At 38.3% G+C, this 23,162-nt stretch overlaps 1 protein-coding gene across 1 annotated transcript in view; it reads left to right on the plus strand.

Moving 5' to 3' along the window:
* The window catches only part of LOC150076571 (heat shock 70 kDa protein 14-like), a 231,739-nt gene that overhangs the window by 86,151 nt on the left and 122,426 nt on the right, over positions 1-23,162 (plus strand). The window contains exon 5 of the mRNA XM_090387461.1: positions 15,219-15,309. Coding sequence (XP_090243587.1) covers positions 15,219-15,309 — 91 coding nt within the window. The remainder of the gene's footprint in view (positions 1-15,218; positions 15,310-23,162) is intronic.

The raw sequence follows: 23,162 nt of genomic DNA on the forward strand, positions 1-23,162 counted from the left end.
AAAAAATTTAAGACTTCCAAAGGACTACTTCAAGGATGCTGTTTGTCACCTACTTTGTTTAAGCTTACCTGGAAGTTGTTCTAAGAACATGGTCACAGAAGTGCAGTTAATGGGTGTTTCCCTTGGTCAAAAAAAGTACCTTTACAATCTACTGTTTGAAGATGACCAAGTTGTGGTAGCACAGGATGATGACGATGTAAACAACATGGGCAGAAAGTTACTAGGGGAATATAAAACATGGTGACTGACGGTTAATTTTAATAAGACAGAGTACATGAATCGAAGTGGGGAGTTTCTGGGTTTAGATGGAATACAGGTGAAAACTGTACAGCAATTTAAATACCTGGGTGCAATTATCTAGGCTGATGGATCATCTGTGCAGTAAATTGAGAGAAGACGGGGTGAAAGTAGAAAGGTCATGCTTAATTCTGTGCTATGGAATAAAAATATTGTTAACAAAACTAAACATCAAATATACAATGCAATATTAAAGTGTTTTATTATATGAATGTGAGATTTGGACCTTAACTGAAAGACAAAAAAATAAACTACTGGCTGTTGAGATGGATTTTTGGTGAAGATCGGCGAGCAAGTCTAGGACTGAAAAAGTTAGAAATGACGTGAAAAGGAATCTAATGAATGTCCAAAAAAACCATCATTAATAAAATAGAGAAGAAAAGATTGGAGTGGTTTGGCCATGTGAAGAGAATGGAGAACGACAAATTGCCCAGAGAAGCCATGGAATGGATGGCATGGAGAAAGAAAAAGAGAGGAAGACCAAGAAGGATGTGGATAGAAGGTGTGAGAGCAGCCATGAATAGAAGAGGACTGGTGGACAGAGATTTGGAAGATAGAAGAAAATGCAAAAAAAGAATAAAGGTGACCTTTCGATGCTAGTTGTGGAGAACCGTTGTAATAATGGAATAAATCCTAAGAAGAAGACTTATTTTTACTTATTATTATTTACTTATTACTTTTGCTTATTTTTTATATGCTTTTATAATAAATTTATGCTTAATAAACTGCATGTTAATATATTTAATTTGTTGTTCTTTTTTAAAAACATTTCAACTGAAGTAACAATTACAGGAAATAATTAAGAAGGATGTAGAGCTGTTGGAATGAGTACAGAGAAGGGCAACAAGATTAGTGAATGGAACAAAGGATTGCTCTTATGAAGAAAGGCTTAAGTTTTGCAAATTACAATGTCTGGAGACTAGGCACCTGTGAGATGATCTGATTGAGGTGCATAAAGCCTTGAATGGTTTGAGCATGTTCAATGCTGAGGGATTGTTCTCTCAATTGCCTGAGAGGGCATAAACTGAAATTGAGGAAAGACAGTTGTAGGATAGATATCATTGTAGAACTTGATAGCTTAAACAGATTCAAGGCAGAACTAGACAAACATTTGGAGCAAGTGGATGGGTGAAATGAGAAGAGTGTGTGTGTGTGTTTTTTTGGCTGATGCTATATAAGCTTGCTTTCTTGCATCATGTGCCCTTGCTAATGCTAATTTTTTAGTTTACTTTTCATATCCTTTTAATTTTCAATTTTTCCTGATAGCAAAGAATGAGTACCTGCACCTATTTTTTTTACAAAAAAAGCACTGCTTCTACCCATATGCAGTACTTTGCATTTGTTAATGTTAAACTTCAGTTGCCACCTGTCAGCCCATCTACCCAACATTTCTAGATCATGTTGCAGATGTGCACTGTCATTTTGCAAATTACTGTCATTCTATCATGTGAAAACTTGGCATTAAGCATGTTATATCTTCATGAATATCATTGATAATTATAGAAGACAACCAAGGGCCAACACTGAATCCTCAGGGCTCCACTACTAACATTAGTCCACGAAGAACAGTGTCCATTGATTACCACTCTGTCTTCTTCCACTCAACCATCCCTTTATCCTTAGTAGCAACTTGCCCTTAATGTCGTACTGTTCCAGTTTGTACAGCAGTCTTCCATGCGCTACTATATCAAAAGCATTCCTGAAATCCAAGTGTATGATATAAAAATTAATTTTTGCTTCCAGTTCCTTTGTGACCATATCATAGTATGGAATCAGATTTGTCAGACAAGACCTCCTCTTAACAAATCCATGCTGTCTCTTAGCCATAACTGCAGTCTTGTCTAGATGATTCTACAGTGCATCTTTAACCAGTGACCTCATTATTTTCCCCTAGGAACAGAAGTTAAACAAACAGGTCTGTAATTACTCATGTCACCCTTTGTGAATTTGGAATACATTTACACATCTCCAGGGAACTCTCCTGAATCCAAGGATGCCTTCATAATTATGGCTTACTTCCTTTGCTGCCTCCATTAATATAACTGGATAGATCCCATCCACCCCAGGTGCATTTTATATGTTTAACTTCAACAATTTCTCCTCCATGTACCTCTCAGTTATGACAAAATTATTTTGCTCCCTGTTAGTTTGATGAACTTCTGGCTTCCACTTCCCTACAGAATTCATGTATGAATGTAGATGCAGAATACTCATTCAGTTGGTCCGCTACCAGAGCAGGATTATCAACAGTGTAACCATCGATATTAAGTGGATCAATCTGATTCATCTCCTTTCTTCTATAATTTATGTAAGTAAAGAATATTTTGCTGTTTTTCTTTGCATCCTTTGCCAATTTCTCGTATTCTGCCTTCGCTTGCCTAACCTCCTTTGTGGCTTGATTATAGACTAGTTTATATCTACAATAGGCTTCTGTGTCGTCTGATAATTTATATGTATCCCATGCATTTCCTTTTCTGCCATGAGTCTCATTAGTTTATCTGACATCCATTTAGGCTTAGACCCGGAACAATATTTCCTAGGTGGTATGAAAAATCGAGCGGCTTTCAACATTAATTCCTTGAATGCTTCCCATTTAGAAGTTGCTGTTGGTGACATCATCATTTGGAATTTAAAAAGTATTTCTAAGTATAGAATTTAAAAACTGCTGAGCTCGCTGTTGTCACCTTTACGAAAGCAAAAACCCTACCCTTTACCCTTGATGGTAGTTACATCTTTGAATAAATCCCACATCAGTACAGTGTGATCAATTGAATGAACCAAGTGGTTCTTTTGTCTACAGATTCTTAATGCATGAATAATTCTGATAATCAGATCAAGAGTATTATTTCCTCTGGTTGCCTCTTGAACATGCTGCCGTAGAAAACAGTCAACCAATAAATCCATAAAATCTTGCTAATGAGTGAGTGACCAACCCACAAGTTCCAGCCAATATCTGGGAGGTTAAAACCTCCCATTATAAGATATTCTTATTTACTGGCCAACTCTGTTTCTCTGTACAATTGTTCATTGTAATAAGCTCATTGTTATAGGTCATTAGGCCTATAACACACTCCTACCCTCATTTTTGCTTTCCCAGTGCTTTAATGTTTTGACAAACATTTCAAATTCATCAAATTTATTCGCTGTACTTCTAGCATTGGTATGCATGCAAGTACACATGCACATGTTGTTACTCTTGGTTACTCTAACACTACCTATGTATTTACTGTTACGTGATGACTTGCAGCAGTCCTTGAAATCCCCAGCTGCTGCTCATTGCTATTATTATTGTTATTATTTGGTTTTTAGGAGCATTAGCAACTAAGGCCATATTGCTCCGGGGATATGCGGTGGTCATTCCCTGATCACCGCATATCCCCGTATTTGGTGGTCACGGGCTCAAACCCCGGTCTAATCAAGAAGTGTGTGCTACTCACTGCTGCTCCTGCCCACCTGGCTATGGGGTGCCTGCTCGTTGCTATAGAAGCAGTGGTGCAAGAGTGACTTTCACCTGTGCCTGTGGCTAATGTTAATCTATTAGTCTGTGTACTACCCCTCCCAAGTTAAGTTTTCTGACACACCTAACACTGCCTCAATAGCATCTGAAAATATTCTTGCACCCTTTCTATTTAAGTGTATCCCATCCCTGTAGAAGCACTCTCCTTTTAACAAGTGGAGACCACACTGGGGAAAGTTCTACCCTGTGACGCTTGCAATGGCGCCTCCGTAGCCAGGTGGGAAGGAGCAGCAGTGCATAGCACACGCTTCTTGATTAGACTGGGGTTCGAGCCCGTCACCACCAAATACGGAGGATGCGGAAAGGTCAGGGAATGACCATCGCATATTCCCGGAGCAATATAGCCTTAGTTGCTAATGCTCCTAAAAACCAAACAACAACAACAACGCTTGCAATCTCTCCTGGGCCAAATTAATTAACAAGGCTCTGATCATCATATACTCCATTCTATCTTATCTGTGCAGAATTGCAGACACTTTCAAATTTAATCTTAACTCGTGACTTTTTTCAACATTGAGCAGTACATGATAAGTAAGTCTTCAGATCTCCACTCTTAATGTCATTAGTGTCAACATGATATCTAATGGTGCCTCCATAGCCACGTGGGCAGGAGCAGCAGTGCGTAGCACACACACTTCTTGATTAGACCGGGGTTCGAGCCCGTGCCCACCAAATACGGAGGATGCGGAAAGGTCAGGGAATGATCACCGCATATCCCCGGAGCAATATGGCCTTAGTTGCTAATGCTCCTAAAAAACAAATAACAATAACATGATATCTATTCTACTACATTATCAACTTTTCCCCTTTGAATGGTGTTGACATAATGAAAATGATGTCAGCACCATTTAAAGAGCTGCGACAAGAACAGGCCCCGAGTGCCAAGCGATAGTTCCCAAGCGATCTTTATAGTGCGTTTTCTAGCGTTTTTCCTAGAGTGAGTACTAGTGCTTTCATAAACCCTCCACCGCTCGCAACGTCACTGCTGACCGCTCGCAACGTTACTGCTTCCCTCGCTGAGCAACGTCACTGCTTCAACGCTAGCAACGTTACTGCTAACCCCGCTTGCAACGTTACTGCCATCGCTAGCAACGTACTGCTCTCTTCTTCTGCTGATCGCTTGGTCACTGGTTGGCACTGCTCCTGCCTCCACGTGGCGGGGTCGGTAACCTGGGAGAAGGAATTCCCTCTTCCAGGGCTGAAAGGAGCAACGATGGATTGTAATGAATATCCATCTCTGGAGCCCACAGGTGGCAAAGTTGTTAACTCTGTCTCAGAACACGAGTCCAATCGTCCGAAGAGACTTCGGACGGAAAAACAGATTTCAGATATGCCAGCATTTCTTATAATGCACTCATTGTCCACACAACCTGTCGGCAAGCTATCGCCTTTTCTGATACAGAAATGTTTAGAATCGGTTGTTGGATCCCCTAAAATGGTGAAGCGTCTCCAATCAGGAGACCTTTTAATTGAAACCTCAAAAACATCTCATTCGGAAAAATTGTTAAATTTAACAACATTCAACAATATTCCAGTGTCAGTTACGCCCCATAACACCCTGAACTCGTCTAAAGGTGTTATCAGTGAATGGGACCTATTAACTGTTTCTGAAGAAGAAATAGTACAAGAGCTTAGCGAACAAAAGGTGACACATGCACGGAGAATAATGACCAAAAAAGATGGCAACCTACTACCAACTAGGTCTATTATTTTGACGTTCAGCACTCCGAATCTTCCATCTTCTGTCAAAGCAGGTTATTTAAACTGCAAGATTAGACCTTACATCCCGAATCCCATTCGCTGTTTTAAGTGCCAGAAGTACGGCCATGCACAGACTGCATGCAGAGGCGATGCTGTGTGTCCTATTTGTGGCTCTAAGGAGCATTCCCAAGGAGAGTGTACAGTTTCCACTCCTACTTGCCCAAACTGTAAAGGAAGCCACCCTGCATTTTCTAAAGCATGTGACCTCTGGAAAACAGGAAAAAAAATCCAGAAATATAAAGTGGAGCATAAAGTTACATATCCTGAAGCAAGAAAGCAAGTGCTATTAACCATGCCTAGCAGATCATACGCATCAGTGACCAGAAGTAGCCGCTCAATTGCAACACAAACAGATGTCTCCATAGAACCAAGCAGTTCTTTTTCCACCTGGGCCAAAACTGCACTGCTAACATCCAAAAAGAAACTTACAGTCAATGAGACCAACAATACACCAATTAGTATCCCATCATTGCCCGAAACAGCAAAATCAGCAAATGTTGAAGACCAAGAAAAAGGGAAACAATGCAATAGGAAAATGGAAATTGATATTCAACCAGAGGATGAAGAGTCAGTTTCAGAATTATATGCTAATGATACCATAGAAACAGGACGCCCAACCTTTTCAAAGAATGAAAAATCAAAACAAAGCAGACTGAAACCTTCTCAGAAAAAACAGTCAGATCAATCTTATTCAATCAAATCCAAACAATGAATAAATTCATACAATGGAATTGTAGAGGATTACGTAGTAATTTTGATGACCTGAGTGATTTACTTTTTCAAACAAATGCAGTAGGTGTATGCTTACAGGAAACATTTCTATCACCAAAAGTCTCTCTCAGATTCAAAAATTACACCATGTTTAGACGAGACAGAGATTCTGATGGTCCTGCCCGTGGGGGCGTAGCTGTTCTTGTAAAATCTACTATACCATCAAGACATCTCCAGCTACAAACTTCAAACTTCCTTAGAAGTTGTTGCAGTTCGGATGGCATTGGGAATATCATTAACGCTTGCATCCATTTATATCTCGCCCAATTATCCTTGCTCCCTGGCTGAACTTGACAATCTAATTGCACAACTGCCACCTCCTGTCTGCTTATTCGGTGATTTCAATGGCCACCATCCATTGTGGGGATCTTCCACCATGGATAGGAGAGGCCAATTAATTGAATCATTCCTGGATAACCATAACCTGACTCTGCTGAATTCTGGCTCTCCGACTTATATACAACTACCTACAGGTACTACCTCAGCCATAGACTTGTCCATCTGTTCAGCATCTCTTTTTGCAAGCATGAAATGGTTAGTGTTGAATGACCCATTCCATAGTGACCATTTTCCTATTATCAGTTCAATTGAAACCCAGGCTGTGTCATGTCCAAAAGGCCGTACTTCTTGGAATTTTTATAAAGCAGACTGGGTAAACTACTCAGCTTGTGTCCTTCTCGACACTCAATATGTTCAACATCAACATATTGATGACGTAACTGACCACATTACCAGCCAAATCCTATATGCAGCAGAAATTTCCATCCCAAAATCAGACCAATGCAAACATGTACACAAAAACCAGTGGTGGAATACGGATTGCTCTAAAGCAAAAGTAGAAAAAAACCGTGCTTGGAACCGGTTCCGCAAATGCCCAACTACTGCCAACCTAATTTTATACAAAAAACTCAGAGCCAAAGCAAGGCAAATTAGGAAGAAAGCAAAACGTGACTCCTGGATAAGCTTTGCATCAACTATTAACAAAAATACTGACACTCGAATTATATGGAAAAAAATACAAGCTCTCAATGGAAAATTTCCTCCTCAGCAGTCCCCGATAATACAATGGAATGGACAGGACCTATCCTCTTCTACTGACATTGCAAATGCTTTAGCAGAATCTTTCTATAACATTTCCGCCTCCTCCTCTTATGTCACCTCCTTTCAACGCATTAAATCTGTTGAGGAACGTCATAAATTTAATTTTTCAACTAGACTCTCACTTCCGTATAATCAACCCTTTTCTATAGCTGAACTCAAAGAATCCTTGAGCAAATCTCCAAATAGTGCAGCAGGACCGGACGGCATTCACTACAGTATGCTGAAGAATTTATGTGAAGCTGATCTCTACATACTATTACTCTTTTACAACCGGATCTTCTCAGAAAATACATATCCCCTCTCATGGCGTCATTCCTACATTTGTGCTATTCTAAAACCAAGTAAAGATCCTTCCATAGTTGAGAATTACAGACCAATATCCTTGACAAGCTGTTTGGGCAAAATCTTTGAAAGGATGGTGCATAAGAGGCTCATGTGGGTGCTAGACTCCCAAAACGTTCTTTCCGATCACCAATATGGCTTCCGTAAAAACAGATCTACCCTAGATTTACTACTCAAAATTGAATCTAACATACGTAACGCTTTTGTCATGAGACAACATCTGGTGATGGTGAACCTAGATATTCAGAAAGCATTTGATACCACTTGGCGTCATGGTATTATTAAAGATATACATCAGTTGGGGCTGAGAGGCTACCTTCCACAATTCATCCAGAACTTTTTAAGATTACGCACCTTTCAAGTCCGATACCAAAACATGCTATCAGCAACTCACATTCAAGAAGAGGGTGTTCCCCAGGGTTCCATACTGAGTGCTACCCTATTTGCTGTTCGGGTCAACCACATATTGGAAGAACTTCCAAAATCCATACAAATATACATGTATGCAGATGACCTCACCATATCCTGCCAGTCACAAAGTATGAATACTGTTGAAAGACAGTTACAAATTGCTCTTTCCAGAATAGAATCGTGGACCTTACGTAATGGATACCGCCTAGCTGAGCAGAAATCCACCACTACTCATTTTTGCAAATTACGGTCACTGCATCCCGATCCTGAGCTAAAGATCAATAACATTTCAATTCCTCTTGTTGACACTGTCCGTGTTCTTGGTCTCGTACTGGATAAGAAACTGAACTTTAAAGCACATGTAGCTTATCTTAGAACTATCTGCTTGAAAAAGTTGAATATTCTCCGGTGTGTGTCATCTATGTCATGGGGTGCTGATCGACATACCTTGATCCATCTTTATCGAGCCCTCATCAGATCCCGCTTAGACTATGGCTCTCCAGTGTATGACTCTGCGAGAAGAACTACTTTAGAGCAATTGAACACGATCCAGCACAGTGCGCTGAGAGTTTCTCTAGGAGCTTTCAGAACCTCCCCTGTTCAGAGCCTTTATATCGAAGCTCATGAGCCACCTTTACATCTTCGGAGGAAAACATTACTTTTGATGTTTGCCGCAAAAATTCGCAGTTTGCCCTCCCACCCTAGTTGGAAATATCTGTATAATACCGAATGGGAGTCATTTTACAACAGTAAGCCAAATGAAAACCGACCTGCTGCACTTAGACTTAGAGAACTCACTCAAGCATGGAATATAGACATCAGCGATATATTTCAGGACATGACACTTCCTGATCCGCCTTGGACAAATATTTCTGTTAATTACGACGATTATTTTCAACAGTGGGGTAAGAACACCTTGTCGCCCTCCAATATTGCACAATTACATGAAACTCACTCTTCTAACTCAGAGGCCTGCAAAATATATACAGATGGATCAAAAACTGAGACCCAAGTAGGTGCTGCAGCAGTCTTCCCTTCAGTCACCATTTCTGTTTCATTACCAATAGAATGCAGTATCTTTACTGCTGAACTTTATGCTATTAATTTAGCTCTCGACCGGATAACTGAATTTTTAATTACGACCACTTTAATATACACCGACTCACTCAGTGCTGTCACTGCTATAATAAGTGGTAACAACTCTTCTCACCATGTAATAAAACAGATCCGTTCTAAGCTACTTGCCTGTAAGGAATTGAAACAAACTGTGACATTCTGCTGGATCCCAGGACATTCTGGAATAGCTGGCAATGAAAGAGCGGATCATGCAGCCAAACAACCAGAAACCACCATTACGCAGAAATTTCAAGTTCCATATACAGATTACAAACACATTATCTGTAAAGCATGTTATAACAGTTGGTCATTAATCTGGAAAGGTTATCCAGGAAATAAACTCTACCAAATAAAACCGGAACCAAAGCTATGGCAATCCAGCTTCAGCAAAAACAGGCGAGATGAAATAATTTTAGGAAGGCTAAGGATTGGGCATACGCACCTCACTCACCTATATCTATTAACTAATGACAGCGCTCCACAATGTACATTCTGTCAAGTACAACTGACAATTCGCCATTTATTAGTGGACTGTCCCCACTTTCAAAATATCCGCTTAAACACCTTTAAATCAATAGCTAATACACAGTCATCAATAAATTTATTACAGATTCTGGGTGATGATTCTAATGAAAAAGAACTATTTATTTTCCTAAATCGTATCGGAATATATCATAAAATATAGTTATATCCACTATTAGAAAGACACAATATGGCCCTAGCAGCCTATGTGTCGTTAAACACAACAACAACAACAACAGCGACAAGAACATTGAACAGTGTACCAGTTATCGCCTTCCACCAGTTGCTTTGTGATCATTACATACAGTGTGTGTGGATGCTACTTTGAATGAACCAAGGTTAGTTTATCATAAGTTGGATTTTTATTTTTTTTTTTTAGCATCAATCTTGTTTTCCAACAGCATTGTGTATATACATATTTCTGTCTGTGCAGTGTGACCTCTTGGTTGCACAGACAGAATAAACAATGTCAAAATTATTTTCTCCATCCAAGTAGTTAGTAACTCCTTCAGAATAAATACTGGATTAGCTAAACATGATTTTCTCCTTACTAAACTGTGCTGCGTTTCTTTCACAATATCAATTCTGTCTAAATATCCTCTTTACCTTTGGCTGCACAATTTTTTCCTACTGTAGAGTTCATATTGATTGGTCTGTAGTTACTCACCTTGCTCTTAAAAAAGCTTTTATGCATTTATTACAGTGGCACTTCTCCGGTGCAGAGGAATCTTCCGTGAGTCCACTGATGAATCCAATCAAATTAGACAAGACTTCCCCGTAACAAACCCATGCTGTTAAGGGGAAGTCTTGCCTGACTAATTTGATTGGATACTATGATGTAGTCACAAAGGAACTGGATGCAAAGAATAACTTTGATATCATATATTTGGATCTTAGAAAAGCCTTTAATACTGTTGCACATGGAAGACTGCTGCACAAATTAGAGCAGTGTGGCATTGGAGGCAAATTGCTGCTATGGATAAAGGGATGGTTGAGTGAGAGAAGACAGAGAGTGGTAATCAATGGACACTGCTCTTCGTGGACTAATGTTATTAGTGGAGTCCCTCAGGGCTCAGTGTTGGGTCCATTGTTGTTTTCTGTATTTATAAATGATATTGATGATGGTATATCAGGATTAATGTCCAAGTTTGCAGACGATACAAAGGTTGGCAGGGTTGTTAATAAGACTAATGACATTACACTGCTGCAACAGGATCTAGAAAAGTTGAGCAGATGGGCTGAGAGGTGGCAAATGAAGTTTAACATTGACAAATGTAAAGTACTACATATGGGAAGCAGTAATCCCAGAGTAACGTATCAACTATGTGGTACCACACTGACGGTGGTAGAAAATGAAAAGGACCTGGGGGTAATTGTGCAGGCAGATATGAAGTTTTCTGAGCAGAGCAGATGGTCTGCAAGAGTAGCTCATGTTGTCTTGTCAATGATGTACAGGAATTTTTCTAGCAGGGATAAGGAGGTGATTATCCGCTTGTATAAGGCAATGGTCAGGACACACCTTGACAGGTCTGGAGGCCTCATTTTAAGAAGGATGTAGAGCTGTTGGAACGAGTACAGAGAAGGGCAACAAGATTAGTGATCTCCACTCTTAATGTCATTAGTGCCAACATGATATCTACTCTACTACATTATCAACTTTGCCCCTTTGAATGGTTTTGACATAATGAAAATGATGTCAGCACCATTTAAAGAGCTGCGACAAGAACATTGAATACTGAAGAAAGGCTTAAGTTTGCAAATTAGTCTGGAGACTAGGCACCTGCGAGGTGATCTGATTGATGTGTATAAAGCCTGAATGGTTTGAGCATGTTCAATGCTGATGGATTGTTCCTGTTGCTCAGAATAATCGCCTGAGAGGGCATAAATTCAAATTGAGGAAAGACGGTTGTAGAATTGATGTGCGGAAGTTTACCTTTAGCTAGCGGGTGATTGATTGGTAGCTTAAATAGATTCAAGGCAGAACTTGACAAACATTTGGAGCGAGTGGATGGGTGAAATAAGTTTTGTTTTGTTTTTTGGCTGATGCTATATAAGCTTGCTTTCTCACATCATGTGTCTTTGCTAATGCCTTTGTATGTAATCATAATCGTTCGGCTCTCTCTCCCTGCACATAATTATTGTGTTATACATGATCAGTGCCAGAGTAGAAACTTTCTACCTATACACAAGTGTCTGATAAAATCATCACCCCCCCGGCCACCGCCCAAATGCTTTGCAGAATCCTTAAAGACCTGCACTTTTAGTACATAGTCCATCATATTGTGCCTATGCAGAATTTCAGTCACAGGTACATTAGATGTGTTTGTAATGCAGATACATCAGATGTATCACATAGATCAGCGGTTCCCAACCGATGGTTCGCAAACTCCTAGGGGTTCGCAGTAAAAATTCTATAATGGCGTCTGCTTAATTTACATAGGTATATTATTGTAAACTACAAAATACATATAACTAATAATAAACAATGAAGTAAAATTAAATTAAATAAAAAGTAAAAATTGCCAAAGAAAGAAACCACATCTCTCATAATTTCTTATAATTAGTTTACTATCTTACAGTATATCATGTTAAATAAATGTTTTCCATACTAAATTTTTTTTCATTCTCAAGGATCATTGTTATGTATAGGTATATATATATATATATATATATTTTTTTTTTTTAGTACCTATAGTACTTTGTATCATGAATGTGTTGAAGGTTGAAAAGTTGAAAGAAAATACTTGATATTAAACTTGAACTTCTATAAATCATAATTTTCAGGAAATACTTATGAAGGAAAGTGGTTCTAGAAAACAGATGTTGAATGAATAAATAAAGAAGAAGAAAAGTTGGTTCTGTGAGTTTGAACTTCGACAGCAAAATGATGTTGGCTGGTTGCAGCATGTGTTCAGAGTGCTTTGAAAGAGAGAGCAGAAATTATAGAAGCCAATTCAGAAGAACAGTGCCGTGCAAGTATCTATAGAAAAGGCATGCAACAGAAACAAAAAGTCTATGAGACAGAGAGTGGAGAGGCTCTGTTAGAGATGAGACATCAGTTAGCCTAACTGTCCTCTTTTGAATGGAATCTAGAAGCCCGAGAGAGGTTTTGGGGGCACCGCCCCAGATGTGGGAACAATATTCCATGGTAGGGCAGATATGCGATTTGTACAGAGTGAACAACTGTTTGGAACAAAGGTAACACCAACAGCGAAAGAGAAAACCCAGTTTATTAGATGCAGAGGAAGCAATATTTGTAGTGCGCTATATTTCAAAGAAAGATTAGAAATGAGGGTAATCCTCAAGATCTTGCCTAGAAATCGGAGCATCATCGAAGATAAGCATAGGAGCAGAAGAAGCCTTTTTGTGAGATATAAGACAGGACTGAGTTTTAGAAGGATTATCTCTGCACTACTGGAGAATTATCACGAGATAAGCATTTAAGGATTTGGGCAGTGGATACTCGAGACGTTGAAGCTGTTTGAGCAAGGCAAGGTTTCTCAAACTGGAAGGTGGAATGCAATGTGCTATCCCAGCAAAACTATGGATAGGATTTCCGGTCAATGGAAGAAGGTCATTAATATACAAGAGGAAAAGAGTGGGAGAAAGAACTGAACCTTGGGGAACACCATCATTAGTGGACAACTTAGAAGACTGTGTCTTCTACCCTCACCTGCAGTGAGCAGTTAGAGAGAAAACTGGATACAAAGAACAGCTGGCAAGTCATAGGATGGAAGCTTATTTAGAAGATGTTTATGCCAAACATGACCAAAAGCCTTTGAAATGTCAAGAGAAATGGCTTGAGTTTCGCCAAACTTTTCCATTGAATTTGTCTATTGATGGGTTATGTTACCCATCTATAGACAAATTCAGTGGAAAAGTTTGGCGTGATATTCTAGCTTATGGAAAACATAAGCTAGAATATCACCAGTGGAGCACACTGACACAATCCATACTGGCGATCATTGATCAGATGAAAGATTTCCAGATAGTTTTAAGAGTTGGCAGTTAACTGTTTTCTCCATTATTTTGGAAAGAGTAGAAGCAATCGCAATGGGATGATAATTGGATGGAAGGGATTTGTCACCCTTTTTAGGAACTTGCTGGATATGAATAAATTTCCAAGCAAAAGAATAAGAAAGTGAAAAAAGACTACACAAAACAGGAGTAAGCTCAGGAACACAAGTTTAGAGAACAAGTGGAGAAATGGAGTTTTCTTAGCATCAGATTCGTCAAAATCCTTTTGATGGAAGCCCACAGGAGGCGTTGAATGGAGCGTACTGGGAATGATTAGAGGTGATTTGCCAAGGTGATCAATACACGAGATGGAAGAAAAATAGGATGCTAGCAGGTCAGTTTTATCTTTGGCTGATATGGCAACAGGACTATCTGATTTTGTCAGAGGTGGGAGCAGAGATGGGCAAAAATTGCAGCCAATACCTTTGGCAAGAGACCTGAATGCTCAGCTACCATTTGGACTAAAAGCAAGTTGTCTACTCTTATCCTGTTTGAAATCTAGTTTTGACTTATTAATAACTGCTTTACAAAGTATAAATAATACTTAATAATAATTGTTATTATTATGCAATGTCGCTTATAAAAACGTAGTACTGGAAATATTTTATAATAAAAATTCAGAAATATACGATTTCAGAGAATATAATAGGCTTAGGGGTTTGCAATAAAAAAAAATATTACATTGAAAGGGGTTTGCAAGTCAAAAAAGGTTGGGAGCCGCTGACATAGATGAACCAATTTCCACCAAACTTCATTGTTGACACAATGCACTCAAGCAGAAAATTGGATCCTCCACCTCCACCCCTACCCATTTGATTAGAATAGGTTATTGTGAGTTTTATCACTGCCTTTTGTTAGATTAAATAAAGAAAAAATTTTATGTAATCTATAAAGGGCAATAGGCCATAGCATTCTTTACAATGAGTTTATTCACTTGTGTTCAGGATCATATAGGACACCTGTTGACATTTAGCTGGATATCAGCTAAAGAATGAAATATGATTCTGTTTGAAGTTGATAAATGCTGGTGGTCCTTGATAAGGTTCCCTGTTTGTGGTGTTTTTTTTTTTTTTTTATAAATTTACATATATATAGGTAAGTGGCACTCGTAGTTGTGGAGGTAGGGTGGGCATCTTCTTTTATTTTAATATTGAGTTACCTTAGTAAACAGGTAGCAATATTGCACCTTCCTAAGAATTTACCCTAATTGTAGCATTTTACTTGTTTTATGGTAAATAGTATTTTTTTTTGTAATAGCTAAGATAGAATCACATTTGTATAATTGTAATAAAGGTACCATGTATACCAAATCAATAAAATTTCATATTATAAACAGTAATTAAACTTCAGTTCCTTTACACAGAAATTGCTAAGAGTCACAGTCATGAAGATAATTATTCAGCAGTCGTTACTGTTCCATTATGTTTTAATAATGAACAGCAAGATGCAGTAAGGTAATAAATTTAACCATTTCTAAAATAATATTAAAATACTTAAAATAAAAAGTTTCAGTAGCTTGCCTATGTGACTAAAAGTCTGTATGCATCCTGTATATTATGCATTCTTACTAACTTTTTTTCCAGAAAATTTTTGTAATTATATGATTTCCAAAAATAGTATACAGTTGTGCCCCCGTATCTGCTGATTCGGTATTTGCTGATTCAGTTACCTGTGGTTAACCATGGAAAAAAAACCAAAAAACTTAAGATGTACTACTCACGTGTCTAATATGATGCTTCCCTTTATTTTTTACGATTTCGATTTTAAATTGAATAGCTTCCCTTTATTTTTTACAATGTCGCGTATAGTTTGGTCACAAACATTATAAGGGTTCTTTAGAGATTTAACGGATGCACCATTTTTAAACTTTTGAATAATTTCAAGTTTTTGTTTAATTGAAAGAAGAACTCTTGCATTTACCCATTATTTTCGCGATTTCTAAACAAAAAAAAAAAAAAAAAATACTATATAAAAAAAAAAATTCCGGCATCCCTCACATAAATAACGAAACAAAATTTGTCCTTTTGCGGTGCAATGGAACACAACAATCTATGTGACGCACTAAATCAAGCTAAACATTTGGTCTCTTTTTTTTTATAGGTGTGAAAACAGTGGGAGTTGCAAGTAATAGGTACACTAATCTCCCAATGATGACTTATAATGCCGATTCTTGTTGCTTATTTATATCTGTTTATACCTCTTCTAGTTATTACTTTAATTTTTATGATTTCTTTGGGTTTTTTTTTTTTTTTTTTTTTTTGGAGTCTTGAAGTGTCCCGGTTAATCCAATCCTGGTAAATCAAGAGCCTGCTGTACTTTATTATTACCGTATTTAATGCTGGTAATGTCTTACTGTGTGTTTAATTTATAAATTAAACTTTATTATACATATATATGTATAAGAAAATCATATGGGGTCAGCAGGTGTTCACTTATATCCGCAGTTTCAGCCATCCACGGTAGGTCTTGGAACGTATCCATCGCGGATACGGGGGTCTTACTGTAGTTTAATAATGATTACTTTTCTGCTTACAGTTGTCAAATTATGTTTTCTATATATTTTAAAAATTGAGCTAATGAATACTTGATCATGTCTGTACACACACACTACAATACACTAATTACCAATTATACACTCTCTAAAAAGAGAATTATAATGTTACTTAGTGATATGGTGCCTTCATCTTTGCTGGACAGGGAGATCCGTGTGAAAGATCCTGTACAATAGTGTATAGTGTAATATGACCAGCAGCACTGGGGTATCCCCCAACTCCGCGGTTGTTACTCTCTGTTGTGTACCGAACTCCGTAGAGGCCAGATGGTGCGAGTGTTTGTGAAGTGTTAGAGTGTAGAGTGTGTTTAGTGTCAAAGGCACCACGGGTTTCTCCCATCTCCGCATAGTATACATTGTAGGTGTGAAACAGAACACTGTCAATGCCAGAGGTTTAAAAGTGTATGGATCTTGTATATGGTAGTGTCATATACCGTTGTTCCTCTGGTCATTTGGCCGCTGGGCACCTAATGGGAACCAAAGTTGCCCACACTCCGCCCCATGGAGGCAGACAGGGTACATGAGTATTATCGTTATTTACTCTGGCTGGTCCTGCCACCTAATTTCTTGAGATTTCAGTAGCTAGGACCTTAAAAAATAATAAATTAAAAATAAAATAATAAAGTAAAAAATAAAAAACCACTATAGGCAGGGGTCAGCCAAAAGGAGTACTAGTTATGCGATTTGATGTCATTAAGTTTTTGGGTGTAGGGCTCAAGCAATTTAACAAAGATTTGAATGCTAGTAGTTGTAAGTTAGAGGGGGTGGGAAGACTGAAGGCTGGGGGGGAAAGACAGAGATATGGGGTCCAAGAGAAGATGACCCCCAAATCAGTGGAGCAGGCCTGCTCCCACCAGAGCGGAAAGAGGGGAAGCGAGGGGGGGAGACCAAAGGTAACCTCCCCTCCCGCCCGGGGAGTGGAGGCGGAAGGACCACACAAGGGAGCGTGGCTAGGAGTGCCTAATGGCAGCAGCTGAGCTGTGCTAGTGGTTGTATCCCACCTGGGACAGCATGCCAGCTAGGAACAGCCAACAGCATGGATGACCTTATGGACCAATAAGGTTCCCATAGCCATCCATCCATCTGGTGAAGAGGCTGGAACAGAACATGCAATTTATATTATTCACGCATACACAAAAAATTTTTTTTTTTCCTTTGCATTTTATAGTTGTTTTTTTTCCCCTACATTTCTAGGCAACATTTTATAGTTTTTACATTTTATAACTTTTTTTTTTTATAGTCAATCTCACCTGTCCAATTATTGCTTTTAAAATAATTTAATGCTTGTTTAACCATTGCTTTAAAGATAAAGCAACAATTTAAACAAGCAATAATTTAAAGAAAGCTTACACAATTTAAATGACATACAAATAATAATAATAAAAAAAAAGAAGAACACACATTTATATAACAACACACTATTTCTCGCATTCATTCGCTCATCCAGGCACACACTTTTACACCCTTACATTCACACGTCCCATTTCACTCTGACTCCACAGTCATTTTGTAATTTTACTCAATTTCCACATTTACTCTTTCAGCACTCACTCCTCACACATTCATCCCTCACACACCCAGAGGCATAAATTATCATTCACTCACCGTTCCTAGTATTTCCTTTCATACTCTCGCCTTTACATTCACTCCAATTCTCATTCATTCAATCCTCATTCATACTAGCATACTTCAGAAACCTGCAGCTTACTAGTTTTTTCCAGCTGACAAGTAATCCTGGCTGCATGTCTATACCAGTCCCTTTAAAGTCCTTTCCGTGAGTGTTGTCATGTTTGGCAACTCAATCTGTTTTGGTTGGACGTATGCTGTGATGAGGGCAGTACCAGCCTGCCTTTATTCTCATCAGTCACATTTGGTTACTTTCCTACCTCTGTGGTCCACTGGCAATGAGCCAAAGGAAGTCCCCAGGGGCAGAGTGTCAACTCTGGTAAAGTCCCTGTAATTTCTCAGTCAATTCAGGTATGTTCAGTCATGTAGAGATTTTGCCATTCACTGGGCATGGGGAGGGAAATGGGCTGATTATATATTTGGTCTATTGATTTGCTACAGGGACTGGTTGAAGAGTCTGTCTCTGCAAGGTTCAGCAGATTTCAAAAATGGTTTGAGCATATTTGGTGAAGGCCTTGTAAAAGACCTCCATGATTATTTGGTGTTCTTGGCCCCTAGGAAGGGGTCCAATTTCTGTAATTAACTGTCTACATTGATTTTCATAGATTATACAGCCATATATAATGTGTGCCCAATCCTCACTTTCGCCACAGGTACAGTGGAGATCATCGGCCAGTCCCAAAGAGTGCAATTTAGCTTTAAGGGATTCATGACCTGTCAGTAGAATGTGGTATAAAGTCCTGGAGCATTCCACTTAGGTGGTTTTGGGCTAACCATAGCCACCTGTGGAAAAAACCTTTTGGTAGTAGCATCTTTGGTCTCTTGCTCCCATTCAGTTTGCATATTTGATGTAGTCGCATGGCAATTTGTCATTTCTCTGCCTTGATGTCATTGGCAAGGTTTGGGATTATGCCTAGGAAACCCATGGGGATTCCTTTTTTAAGTCTATGATATAGCCCTTTTTCACAATTTCAAGGTGCAGTGGTAGGGTACCAGCCAAAACTTGCAGGGCTGGGACACTAACTGTACAGCATGCTCTAGTTATTGTTAATAAGACTGTCTTTGAATGCTATTTAATTTTGCTCTGTTTCTAATTATGGCTGTGTAATGGAACCATACACCAGCATCATAGGAGATTACGGGTAAAAACACTGCTCTGTAATTGAGTGCCAGGGTTCTGTGTTTGAGACCCCAATCGGCTCGGCTGATTCTGGCAATCATTCCGGTATAGTTTTGAACTTTTAGCCAAGTATGATAAGTATGGATAGAAAGTTAATTTGGAGTCTAGAATTATGCCTAAGTGTTTCAATTCTTGGACCATATGAATTGAGGTATTACCTATTTTTATCACTGGTGGTCGTCTTATATTTAGATTTTCTTTCAGTAGGATACACTTAGTTTTTTCTGCTGAGATTTTGAATGGGTTAGCACCCATTCCTGCAGTTGTTTGAGTGCCACATTTGCTCTTTCTTTCACCACCCTTCTGGTGTTACCTTTTACCAATAAGGTCGTCGGCAAAGGCAAAAATTTAGAAAAGATTTAAGCCCTGTCTGTAGGGCCTAAATCTTTTGTAAGGAATTCATCAAACACACAGGTCCAAAAGAATGGACCTAGTACTGAACTCTGTGGACAACCTTTTGTAACTGGGCGTTTTATTTCTTGGAACTGTGTGCAAACTACTACACGTCTGTTACCAAGATAAGTGTTTATACATTGATATAGATTTTTTTGGTATATTTGTTTGGCGGAGTCTTCTGAGGATACTTGGCCACCAGTGTATTAAATGCACCAGCGAAGTCAATAGATATTGCCAGCATGTACTTTTGATCACTATTATTTACTGTTGTTAGGATATAGTGCATGGCATCCTCATTTGAGGATCCTTGCTTAAAACCAAATTGCTGTTCAGAATTCAGGTTGGCTTCAGTATAATATAAATTAAGTCTATAGTAAGCATTCCATTATTTTTCCTATAACAGGCAATAAAGCTATGGGTCTGTATGATTTAGGTTCAGTAGGATTTTTTCCTGGATTCTTTAAGATTAATCTAATTATAGCCAGCTTCCATGCTTGTGGGAACGAACCCTCAGCCAAGTAGTGATTAAATAAGTTCAGTAGAGTATCAGGAGAAATTTCTGCTAACTTTTTAATGATTTCTATTTCAATTAAGTCAGGTCCAGGGCACTTATTGTTTTTGGTTTTTAAGAGTACTGCTTGAAGTTCTTCCATGGTGAAGGGTGGTTCTATTGACATATTGCTATAATTTTCATTGTTGGCCATTATGTCACTCTGAGCCTGGGGTTAACCCCTGGTTCTCAGACTGGAATAAATGATCTAATTTGTTATTTGTGGAGTCCGCCAAAGTGCGAGTTGCAGTTCCATCTGCCTTAGTTGTAGAGTTCACCACATCACCTCTTGACAGTTTGTTGGTGACAGTCCTGTAGACCACACACCAAGGCCCGCCAGCATTCCTTCTTTTTTGTCCTTATTAGAGCAGTATATGAGTTTCTGAGATTCCTATAGGAATCTCTCAGTGCATCAACCTCATAGTAGCATTACACAAAAAACTCAAGCTGAAAATAGACACTACAAAATACCCATTCATTTAATGAATCCCCAAATTTCACAAAATACCCACCGGAAAAAGGTTCATCACATCTTTTAAAAGCATTTACATAAAACCATCCAGCAGCCTACTGGAAGACAAACTTAAAGTTATAACTAGCAAAATAACTAACACCAAAATCATCACCAACAACAAAAAATATCTAGATTACATTCAAAACAAAAACAACAATATCAGAAGCATCTACACCTACGACTTCAAAAACCTCTTCACTAGCATTTCACATGACAATCTAATTAAAGTCCTCATATACTACTTTCAAAACCACCAAAAAAATTTGAAATGCAATAAACAATACTGGCACGATCTAATCAATCCCAACGTCAAAAATAACTACATAATGATGGGAAACAGCATCTACTTACAGACAAGAGGGATAGCCATGGGATCTTGCTGCTCCAGCGCAATAGCCAACCTTTACTTACACCACTTTGAAAATAACATACAAGAAGCAATCAACATATATAGATATATCGATGACGTCCTAGTCGTCAACTACAACAACTTAGAAACATTAGCCCAGGAAATCTACCCCACAGACCTTAGCATTGAACGTACCAACCCAAACAGCAACCTACAAGCATTTTACCTCGACAGCCAGATCAATATCACCAAAGACAATATTGACACTAAAAGAGACGACTTCAACTTCCCCACCATAAAGCTCATCCACTGGGATAGCAACGTTGCTAAGCACATACAAGGAAACACAATTAGGAACCAAACAACCAGATTATAAACATATGCAATAATACAGAAAATATAACGTTAGGTATATCGCCAAAAACGATATACCTAACAATTACAGCAAATACCACATTAAAGCGGCCATACATATGAACATCAAAAATCAACTGAACATCTGCCCATATAGAATAATTAAAAACACCACAAAACAGCCATAAACCATCAGTAGCCAAAAACCAAATTAAAAAGCAGGATAAAACTACCCAAATTGAGGCCCGGATTTATTGCGCTCAGAAGAGGCTCGTCCTCTGACCGCACTGTAATCCAGCGTCCTATACTAACCCACCCTTTCTATATAAAAATAAAAATTAAAAATGCCTAAATGGAAATATAGCAACATACAAAGAACATATTTAAACTAAACAGCACAAGGAGACACAAGGTAAACCACTTAGTAAGAGTCTGCATATATGTAAATAGCTACCCCCTAGGACAGTATGGGCCGTTATGCCTTAGAAAAGCTATACCATCCCAGTCCAAGGGATAGCAATAACAAACTTCATGCAAATAACAATGGAAAAATCATGTAAATAACAAATTCATGAAAAAATGTGAATGGACAACATCCTTCCATCATAAAAACATCCTTTTCTTCAAAACCTCATCATCAATAATAATCACCACGTAATTTTCTAATACATCGTGCTTGTATATACGAAAAACATATTATTTCAACTTGGAAGAATTCCCCCAACCTCAGCCCCCACCCCCGGCAATACGTAAAAATCAACCCTCTCATGACTTGCAAATATATCACCCTACAGCAATATTCACATCACACCATAACAAACAATAGGCACATCTGCGCACTAAAAACCGATTGGTCAATAAAACAAACAGAGAACGGGACCACCACAGGACAACTGACTGTAAGTAAAAACCTCCTCACTTATCCAGATACTCACCTGTTGGGCTTTGTATCACCTATACCAGTTTGCTGATTCAGATTCTAAGATTAAAAATATTTCTAAAAATTATAATTAGATTATCTATAATCAATTTATTAAAGATTATCTAAAATCAATTAATTAAAGTTATCCATAATTAAGTAATTATGTACAAAAATATCACTAAAAAGGCAAAACTGATAAGGGGATAACAGAAACAGGTAGGTATGAGACATTCTTTTAATCTGGCTATCGACCCGTTCAAAGCCCCCGACGAAGTAGCAGGTAGATGACCAGGTAAAAGAATGTTAGTTAACGTTGATTTATTTGTTGTTTATTTGATGTTTGTTTGTTTATTATTTACCATTACATGTACAGACCCCCCAGGAGGAAGTTAGACTGCACAGGCTAACTGGGTCTCCTGTTCCCGATACACTTAATACCCATACAGATAGTAGATAAATACCAGTAAATGGAAAAATCGACCAAACCGAAGCAATTTAATCATTTAACCAGTAATATGTCAAGCACATATAATGTCTAATTGCCATATGACAATAGCATTAACGTAGCAAGTGATAAAGAAGCAATAATCAAATAGGCTTAAATAATAATTAAAAAACATAATATATATATATATATATATATATATTCCCTACTCCTGTCCTACCTTTCTGTACAAAGTGTATACTCTCTATATTCAAATCCTGCATCTGTTATGTCTGATTGACACCATGTCTCTAATATCCCTATAATATCCCCATTTGTTGACTTAACCAATATTTCAAATGTATTTATTATGCCTCTACATTAGTGTACATGCATTTATACATGCACCCTGTTTTTACCCTTAGTAACACAGCCCATGTA

Source organism: Mastigoproctus giganteus, chromosome 13, assembly GCF_048544385.1.
Source record: "Mastigoproctus giganteus isolate SK-2022 chromosome 13, ASM4854438v1, whole genome shotgun sequence".
Taxonomy (NCBI): Eukaryota; Metazoa; Arthropoda; class Arachnida; order Uropygi; family Thelyphonidae; genus Mastigoproctus; species Mastigoproctus giganteus.